The sequence below is a fragment of the Diplotaxodon limnothrissa genome, linkage group LG11 (genome assembly GCF_057381915.1).
Source record: "Diplotaxodon limnothrissa isolate DT_005_m linkage group LG11, D_limnothrissa_male_GT1.1, whole genome shotgun sequence".
Taxonomy (NCBI): Eukaryota; Metazoa; Chordata; class Actinopteri; order Cichliformes; family Cichlidae; genus Diplotaxodon; species Diplotaxodon limnothrissa.
In genome coordinates, this window is record NC_140606.1 from 33851687 (window position 1) to 33862275 (window position 10589).

The following is a 10589-nucleotide window of genomic DNA, read 5'->3' on the forward strand; positions in this document are numbered from 1 at the left end:
GATCTCCGTCCAGAAGAGCGCAGTCCTGGGAACAGCTAAGATACTGCGCAGGACCCTCAAGCTCCCAGGCCTCTGGTAGAGGACCCGAGCTTGAAGGATAAACCGCCCGCAGGGGCGTGCTGGGTGTTTTTGGTTTTTTTATATATATATACACACACATATTGTATGTAGGAAGTAAGACAAAGCACAAAGCAAAAATGAAAACCAGCTCAAAGAGTTTTCAAAGTTATCTCCACTTTATAAACATTAACAGGGTTGTATTATTGTACATTAAGGGTCTTTACCTTACCATATAAAGCACTTTGAGACAGCTGTTGTTGTGATTTGGTGCTATATAAAAATATAAATAATATTACAAAAAAACAGGTAGAAACAGGGCTGCAGCCTGACTGCTCAGCCGCTTGTTACCTAATGAAGTCCAGTGGCAGCTGGCTTCACTGCAGCTCACAAATGATGGCCTAATTTGACTGCAGTTCTGGGCTGGGATCTGCATTCATTCAGCTTCAATGTCACTCTGGGTTCTTGGATAATGGAGCAGGTGATGCAAAGAACTGAAATTGTGTTAGCAGCACAACGCAGCTCTTTCTGTCATAAATGCAGTTTGCACTTCCCCATTGAACTCTTGTTTTTGTGCAATATAAATAAAAAAACTAAAATTAGCTAATTGAAGTGCAAGTGCAAGAAGCAGGATCGATAGGCAAGCAGACTAACAATTTCAAGGAATTCTCGAATTCTACACAGATGAGTGTATACCGATCTTTCTTATTGGCACATAAGCTTCATTATATATAGGCAGATGACAGTTAAACTTCAATGTCACCAGTAGAATTCACTTTTTAGTTGATTTGCCAGAGTTGAGTCACACACTTGCATTTTTTGTTTCAAATTTGTTGTAATATGCCTGGCCGGTCGACTGGATATTACAGTGAAGGGATGTAAAAATAAAAAACAATAAGTAAAACTTGATGAAAGGTGAATTGTATCTGTGTATCTGACTAGATAAATACAAATAAAATATTTTTGTTTTCTGATGTCTACCCCTTAGTCAAAGCCATGCTGTATATATAAATGGCTGTTTTTAAAATAGAACTGGTGTCACGAGTTATCAAGAGTTTAACATAAGACTTGCATATCATAAGAGTTGCTTTAAAACAGACCTTCCCAAAGTGTGGGGGGGGCATGAAAAGGGGGAAAAAAACAAAACAATGCTTGGACACTGCTAGCACAGGGCGCCCACACAAACGCAAAGCAGGAGATGAAGCATCTCTGTATATGTTTCCAAACCAACTTCATTCTAAGCCAAAGACTAGAAAATACGGTGAAGCATATCTTCCCTTTGGTTTCACCTGCACAAGTGCCGAGGTAGGTCTCCCCTGCTTAATTGGTTTTCCCTTTGTCGGGAGCAGCGCTGGGCTCTCCAAATCACGGACAAACAGTATCCCACATTCTTGATTTTTAGTTCACAAACTAAATATTTTTCTTGTAAAACAAAGGGGGGCCCAGCAAAAAAAGTTTGGGAACCACTGCTTTAAGCAGTCTTTATCTAGGCTAGTTTAAGTTTCACATTGTTACATATTGTTTCATTGTTACTATGTTTAATGTTATTGAAAAGAAAAGTTAAAAGGGGGAAAAGTCGCACTGGTCACATTTTGCAAAAAATGTCCTTAATATATCCTTGAAAATTATGTCCTGAGCAGAGACATGACACTGATTTGGATTTGGCTAAAGAAACAAATGTCTTTAGTTCCTGAAAGATTTGAATTAATGAGATATGAAAAGGAGAGCAAGCGAGAGCCATTAGAAAAGTAATGATCCTTGAGAGATCATTTTCAAAACACATTAGGTAAATCTGTCACAGTACTAATTCCTTCTTGTTGAAGAGCTGAAATTGTTGGGTAGGGCATCACCCCATATCTCACTTAAAAAGAAAATAGTTTAATATTTGAAGATTTCTTTCTCTTTTCCTTTCCTTTTTTTTTTTTTTACTATTTTAATTATTTATGCTAATTTGATTATAATTGTTTAATTTGCTATTTTGTATTCATTATACATAAAATAAATATCTCAGGCCTTTTCTGGCTTTGAATTATTTGATTTACAAATAGTTCGTTTTTAATGGTATGGACTAATTCTGTCTGAAATAAATAAAGTGATAAATCTTTTTTTAGTACATTTGTAAATAATTAAACAGTCATAATCTGCATAGTGTGATCACAACAGGCTAAAGACTGAAAAGAAGCCAGCATCACTAAGAGAACAAGCTTTTCGGCCTAAGTGCCCAGGTCCCCTGGGTGTGCAGCTGCTCTGAGCGGAGGTTTTCCCCTCATAGCGGAAAGATTTCTTTGAAAAGGACCCAAGGCAAAATAGTCAGTGACGAGTGGGATCTGGAAGTGTTATTATTAATAACACTCAATTGTAGGTGAAATCTTAAGCGTGTGGGGTGAAGGTACAGACGACACAGGAGCTCTAGCTTTTTTCTCCGACTTTATTCACCACCAGACATGAACCCAACATCGTCATTGAACACGCGTCAGTGGTCAATGCGTACTCGGCTGACGGAAATGGGTGGGCCAGCAGGGCAGCATTGGCCAGCACCTACTTCGCCACGGTCCCATTCCTCAATGAACGTAACAGTTCCGCAACAACAAGGAGAACCAAAACTCTCTCATTCCTCCTTTCATTTAACCTCACTCTCTGCTGCTCTTCAACCAAGCCAACCCATCTCATCTTGTTCCGCAACATCAAAAACATTGATATGGGCATTCTCACTATCAGATTGGATAATAGTCAGATTCCAGACTTCTATTCTCCTCCTGATGATTTAGTATTATATTATAATAATTGTCTACTCTATTTCCTAGATTCTCTGGCTCCTGTATAAACCCACTGTTTCCTTCGCTCGTTCTGCTCCATGGTGTACCTCTGATCTCCCAGCATTGAGGGCAAAAGCTTGGCAACTAGAGCGTAAATATAAATGCAGAAATCTATAAATGTCATGTTCTACAGTATAAAGATCCCATCAATTAGGCCAAACAAAACTTTTACTCAGGTATTTTCGGTTTTTATGAGGGTAACACCAGGATCCTGTTTTTGCCTCTCAACAAACTTCTTCAACCCTTTGACACTTTACCACCACACTAATCACAGTACAGAAAATTCTTTAGTGTAGGTCACAAATAATGGCTTATTATAATAATAGATTAATTATGGCCTCTGGCAGTGGACTCATCTCTTTGCTTGTTGTTTTAGACCTAGGACTTCCAGATACAGACTGGTAATGGCTACCAGACATAGTAGTGGTGGAGAAGCAGAGGAAGACGGCGATAGTGATAGAAGTGGCTATACCGAGTGATAGGAAGAAGGACCACGAGAAGCTTGAGAAGTACCAGCTTGAGAAGGATGCTGTCTCATGGTGATGATGAAAAACTAGTTCAATTTATTAAATCTAGACTGGACTACTACAATATATTCACACAATATCTCCGTTCGTTAAGTTGACAAACTGAAGCCTATATTATAGCCTATATTTTGTCTGCTTTGGCTTCAAATTGCACTGTAAATAAAGTTATTTTGGCTGTATTACTAATTTGAGTTGGTTAGTTTGTATCAGCCTTAATAAACTGCTTGCTTATGTTAACTAGTCCCTGCCCTCCTGCGTCCTTTGCATTTGGGTCCTCTTTCTGCTTCAAGTTATCTGCGGTCTGCAAATGCTGACACTTTTCAAATGACTAAAGTTATTAATTGATGTCATTATGCATCCAGAAATTAAGTGTGTACCTGGTTTTATAGTATGCCATTCTGCCAGACAAACACCATCTAGGAATCATACTTTTGTACTGACAATGTAAAATTATTTACTAAATTAACATATTTCCACATAGTATGTTATTAGTATTATCATTTAATATAGTAGTATATAGTCTTCATAAAATTCTCCAGTGAGGGAAGGAAATTAGATGAATGCTAAACGATAATTTTTTGTGAACTGGTAGCATCAGTGACAAAAGCTCCGCCCTTTGTCACTGATGGGGACACTGCAATTACCTTGACATAAACAAAGAAAACAAGGTTGTTTTACATTCTGTATGAGTAACATTTACATGATCAGGATCTGGAAAGCAAAAGCGCGTAACTAATATAGTATCTAGTGCAGAGAAAATGACAGAAACCTCAGCAGAATACTTTTCAGGAGAATGGCAACTATGGCAACTCCTCCATCTAATGTACACAGTGCAATAGTTAGACCCTTCTGCACATGCTCTACAGTGCAAATAACAAAGTTTCATAGTTTACAGTTTAGAGTAAAATGCACCATATATATCTCTGTAATATTCAATTATACTTTATAATTGAGTTGTTTATATATATTAGAGCAATTTCTTATATTTTGTAAACTTTGTATTATGTTGTATTATTTAATTAAACTCAGTCTGTTACTATTTCTATTGTCTTGAAGCAACTATAACCACATAATTTCCTTAGGGAAGAATAAATTATCCTTATTCTGATTTTGTAGTATGAACCTATGTACTATAAGTCCTGCTGCATTAACACCATCTGGGAATCCTAGTTATGTACTGAAAATTAAAAAGTTTAATGAATTAGCATGTTAGCATGTAATACAGTATTAGTATAGTAATGTATGGTATTTAAATAAAATCCTCCAATGAGAGAAAGAAAAATATATTCTTGGTGAACTAGGAGCATTGCCATCAGTAACAAAGTCTCCACCCTGTATAATGCTGTAATTACCTTGACATTAAATTAACCAAAGAACAGGGTTGTTTTGCATTCTAGATGAGAAACATTTACATGATCAGGATCAGAAATGCAAACCAGCACAAAGAATGTAGTATCTGGTGGAAACATATATATACATATAACAGGAACCTTCAGCAGAACTTTGTCAGAAGAATAGCAACTATGGCGGGGATCATGCATCTTCTGCTGCTGTCAGGTTAGTGTTGTAAAATAATGTTAAAAGTTTTGTCAACCTTTCAAACATCTTTAGCTTAGTGTATAGTGCATTTCAGTAAAAGTAGCTTTTTTTTTTTTTTTTTTTAGCATTTTCTATTAAAGCTCAGTAATGAAGTGGTAATAGTAGGGTAACACGGCAGAAACAAGACCGTACAAACAAACGTACCACGTAATAACCTGTTAATATCCAAGAAATATCATGGTAGCAGCAGTGGTTACACTGTGAAGAGGTTGCTGTGAAACTGACAGGAGCTACTTGTAACGTAGTGCCAGTAACGTAATGTAAATACAAATTTCAGTAATCTTACTGTATATTTTATTTACAGTATTGTTTTACTTTCCTTTACAGTATCTTCACTGTTTTTCCATTTACAGCATTACTGTAGTTCCTTTTACAGTAGTTCTACTGTGATCTCATTCACTTAATTTTTACTGGAATGTCTTGCGCCGCACTTTTTCTGTATTATCCATTTACAGTATTACTGTAACATCCTTTGTGGTATTTCTACTGTTATTGTTTATGGTACTTAGATTGTAGTCTTGCTTAAAGTGCTTTTGTTGTATATTCATTTACAGTACAGTATTTTCATTAAATACTGTAAAACTGTGACACACTGTGAACAGTACTGTAAACCTACAACGTAACTGTAAAAGTGAGATACTCAATTAAGTTTGGCCTTTAAAAATGCCTTAAATTGATTGTAGAACATTAAAATGAAAACTTTTTTGGAAATTCAGTCTTCAACTTGTGGGTCTCAATAGTCTATTATATTAAAGCACTTTAAAAAGAAAACTATTACAAATTTTATAATATACCAAACTGACTCTGGAAATCACAACATCTGACATTAACCTCTGTGAAAATCTTGCCTTGTGAAAGCTAAAAAAACCTGGGCATCAAGAAAAATAAAAATACAATTTTGGCAAAAATATAATTTAATATTTAATAAATATAATTAAATATAATTAATTCAGCCTGCTGGTCTTCCTCTGGACCCTCTTTACAGACTTTTGGCTGATCTGTGACTTTGACGGGCATTTGGTTCCATCAGTATTCGTATGATTTGTAGAAGATACAGACAGAATGATAGAATGAACCTGCTATCATCTCTCTTCTTCTCCCCCCTTCCTCTCCTGTTGCTACTTCAATCATGAAACTGATCAATGATCAGCTGATCGGCTTTTCTCTCTTGTTTGTTTATCAGCGGATGTCGCGCTAAACAACAGCAGCACGTTTAAGCTTGATCAGCTGTTGTTAGAATTTATTTAATATTAATTTCTAGTATCAGCTGATGTTTGCTGGAGCCACAGCCGTAAAAGCTGCTGGTCATGATATCGGTTTGGATATGTTGTGAGAGGGAAACATGCAGATGAAACCAGGAGATGTCCTTACTGGATCATCAGAGCTGAACAGGTGATGGAGAAACAGGTTTACCTTTTAGGTGACATGAATGAATTGAAGGGAAGTTATCAACTGTTTCTGAGAGACAAATAACACCAGGATCCTTTTCTAAGTAGCTGACAGCTGGTAACAAAGTTTTGCCAGGGGGGCAGGTAGGGCATTAACAGGGAAAGGGGGGCACAAGGAAATACCTTTCTTTCTTATTCTCATTTAAAATATTTAGCTTTTATTAAATAACTTTCTGAATCTTGCGAACAAAGTTTTTATCTGACGTAAAATGAATAGAAATCATACATATACCAAAAAGACAGTGTACATCACTGTCACAACAGCGTTTGTTTTCATTCAAAGGCTTTATGGCTTTAATACCTGGTGGGCCGGTCTGTAGTCAAAATGCCCAATTTTTTGTCCCAGTCCAGCCCTGCAGGTTAATACTGGCAGTGTCACCATGCCAGCTGACTGTATTTCATCATCAGCCAGTGTTGTTCTTTATACATCAATATTACCAAAGTTTATCATAACGCAGCATAGAAAGTATTTACTTGCTTTCAGGTTTCATTCAAATGACTTTTTTCCTGTTTCAAAATTAAAAAACGGTTTGTAAGAAGATTATCTTCTTTTTTAACAGGCAGATAAAGTTTTGCATTGGCATTGGCTAATTTGCCAATTGTATGTTAAAAATGTTCGTATTTTAATATTCAAAAATGTTTTTGCCCAAAACATATGTGCACTATATGTCAGTAAAAATACTATGCAAATATTGATGTCCTCGAATGCTGAATAAACATTGACAAGCACTGATTGTATCTCTTGTACTTTATCAACACAGTATCTAAATACTTTGCACCGTAGTGGTTAAAACCTCATTCTAATAAGAGTTAAAAGCGTTTTCGGTTATTAGGTTTATAGGATTATTGAATTATGGTTAACAGTTGGTAGAATTTTTTTCTTTTTAACATTATCTGCCAATTACATCTGCCACCCTTCTCCAAATCTGTGCCCCTACCTGGCCCCCCAACAAAAATTTTCTAGACCCGCCACTGCATCTGTGAGGCGTGAGCGGTGTTTGTTTTTAACATAGTTCACGGAGGAGAATAGCTGCTGACATAATGTGGATCCGAAAATCCCTAATTGGCCTACCTGGGGTTGAAAGTCTCGATAAATGCACGGCATTTCGGCGGGTACATCGGCTTCCGCGAGTGTGACGCTTATTCTGTGCAATGAAAAATAATAAAATATAATTTTATTTTTGTATTTCAATATCACAATAATCTTCCAATTTAGAACTACAAGTTAAAAATAAAAGAACTAAACACAAATAAAATACACTTCAGCTAAATACTTCTAATTTATTTTCCCAAACCACCTGGAGCTGCAGTATAAGTAAAAAGAGCCGCATGCGGCTCCGGAGCTGCAGGTTGCCGACCCCTGCCCTAGGCCATCTGACCTCAGGAAATCACATGATAGGGTGGGGCTAGGTTTCACAATGAGCTCACCCAAAACTCTTTGGGGGGAATGCTCCTACAGGGTCTTTCAGTCAGTAGTTCCCCTATTCACTCCCATTCCACTGCTGTGAAAAAAAAGAAGCACACCATTTATTTAGGTTTAATATGGATTTAGATGAAATTAAAAATAGTTAGGACAATTGTAATATGTTTTTCCTACACTTGTGGAAAACATAGTGTGCATTACTTTAAATTGTCCCCTTTAACACAAGGCACTGCTGGAAAGAGCCAACTGCCACAATTGATATTACCTGGATAATAACATAATATCTAATGATGTAAATATATTGCGACTATCTGACAAATTCTGATAATTAAGCTCATGGTTTTTCTATTGTTTTTAGGTTTAACATATTGTTTGAATCTTCTACCTTAAAGTGTTTGTTAAGCAGATCTGCAGTGTTCATAAACCCACTTTATTTTTGTTCTAGACTTAATTTTCAGTGGTACACATGTTGCTGAAATGTTGACAAATTTTACAGTAAACATCTTTAATTACATTCTAAGTAAAGTTTTGAAATATCAGTTTTTGTGTGTGATTTTTAAAGATCTGACTACTGACAGTAGTGGGTTTTATAATGGCTTGTCATTAAGTATTTCATATATTTCTGTTCCACAGGCCTGTCTTTTCAATTTTCACATGGCCTCCAGCCCCAGTTTGTCTTCTTTCAAACACCAAAGACCTGGTCTGAAGCTCAGAGCATCTGTAGGGAGCAATGTTTCGACCTGGCCACCATTAATGACATGAGAGAGATGGAAATTGTACTTGAAGCTGTCAAAGATAAATATGCTGATGCTGTGTGGACTGGCCTTTCAAAAGGCACGACCTTCAGGTGGCACTGGTCTCTGGCAGACGACGACTTCTACAAAGAGGGAGAAAGAAACTACTTGTTGTGGAGCTCAGTAACGAATAACAACTGTGCAGTTTCCAGCAACGGGAAACTGAATATTTTGTCCTGTACCAACCAAAAATATTCAGTTTGCTTTGATGGTGAGTCATTTTAAATAGTTGTTTTTGCCATACTCTCATCATGTGTGCATTATGTTCTGTTTTGCTTCCTCTGTCTCTTTGTCCTCTTGTTATCGTGTGTGTGTGTGTGTGTGTGTGTGTGTGTGTGTGTGCGTGCGTGCGTGTGTGTGTGTGTGTATTTAAGTCCTCAGTTTTCCCTTTTCCTTGTCACATCGTTGTTGTTTACCTGACTGTGTGTGCGCTCTTCTAGAGTCTTAGTGTTGCCTAGTGTTTCCTGGTCGCTGAGTATCAGAAATAAAGCGACTGTTTCAGTTGAGCCTCATATATGAGTCCTGCATTTGTGTCCTTCCCTTGCCTGCAACCCAGCAAATCCTGGCAAATTCATGGTTACCTGTTAGAATGTGTCTCTGATATTTAATGGAAATCCATCAAATAGGTAAATTTTCAGAGGGAGGAAGGAGACAAGACAAGACAAAAGACAGGCTGTGGAAAAGAGTTAGTGTTTAATAATAAGTAATAATTAAATGAAAAGTGGTGTATACAGTGATTGCATCAAGCTCGTGCCAAACACTCAAACTGGTTTTCACTAAATGTAATGGCACTTTTTTATTTTCAAATCTTATTTATCCTTCTTTGATTAGTACTGTAATATTTGTAAATAGGTTTAAAGTTAAATTTAAAAAAAACCTGTCTCTTTATTTTGATCAGTAGTTTGTCAGTACATAAAAACTGTCTTGCTTTGATTCTCTGGAATACTACAGAACACACTGCACACTCTCTTGGCTGAAACCTGAGGACCATTGCTACATAGTAAATGTTTTAACTGTGAATTTTGTGGAAATGAAAAGTCAGTGAAGCTCATTTTATTTTACTTTGCAGCAACAAAACAAGGTGCAGATCAATACATCCTTAACACACAAAACATGGTTTGGACTGCTGCTCGGGATTATTGCAGAACACACTACACAGACCTGACCAGTCTAAGGAATGATGCTGAGTACCAGATAGTCCAGCAAGTAGCCAATGGCAGTGAAGTGTATGTTGGCCTTTTCAGAGACCCCTGGGAGTGGTCAGACCAGACTGACTCCTCATTTAGATACTGGAACCCAGACATGCTTGTCCGGACTGATAGCACTCAAACCTGTGTTGCTATGTTGAAGGTAAACTCTGGTAAATGGGGAGACAGGGCATGCACAGAAACACATCCATTCGTTTGTAACTGCAGTGAGTAAAACTCTTTACTAACACATTTAGTTTTACTTTTTTTTTTTCAAATAGCAAAAACTATTGTTATCTTCATTTTTCTCAGTGACAGAAATGTGTAAAATGAAGGAGAGTGTTGCAAATACGATTCAGACTAACTCTGTTCACATCTGTTTATAGTAGTCAAAAAACTGAGTTTCATTAAACTGAGGATCAGCCCACAGGACTCAATGCTGGATCTAAGTAATCCTTCGGTGCAAGCAGACATCCTGGAGCAAGTAAGTGATGCAGATCTTTGTTAATGATGAGCAGTTAAATTTGAGTATATCATATATATGTTTATTTAGATTGCGACATGAAATAACTACTTCATCGCATTAGGACCTTCATGGTTTTGCTATAGTAAATGGAAACATGAATATTCTCTGTTTAATAGATGAACCAGAAGCTAAGGAGTTATAACACGACTGCTGTTTTTCATCTAACGTGGAGAAAACAATCTGATGGAAGAGTTTTTACCAAGGAGCCTTGA

General features: G+C 36.9%; 1 protein-coding gene across 1 annotated transcript; it reads left to right on the forward strand.

The window, feature by feature from the left end:
* The first annotated feature begins 4923 nt into the window (after nt 1–4923).
* LOC146623318 (lymphocyte antigen 75-like) lies at nt 4924–10589 on the forward strand. Its single transcript, XM_085364942.1, has 5 exons — nt 4924–4957; nt 8504–8875; nt 9734–10078; nt 10238–10335; nt 10494–10589. The coding sequence occupies exons 1-5, from the start codon at nt 4924–4926 to the stop codon at nt 10587–10589; spliced, it is 945 nt and encodes a 314-aa protein (XP_085221068.1).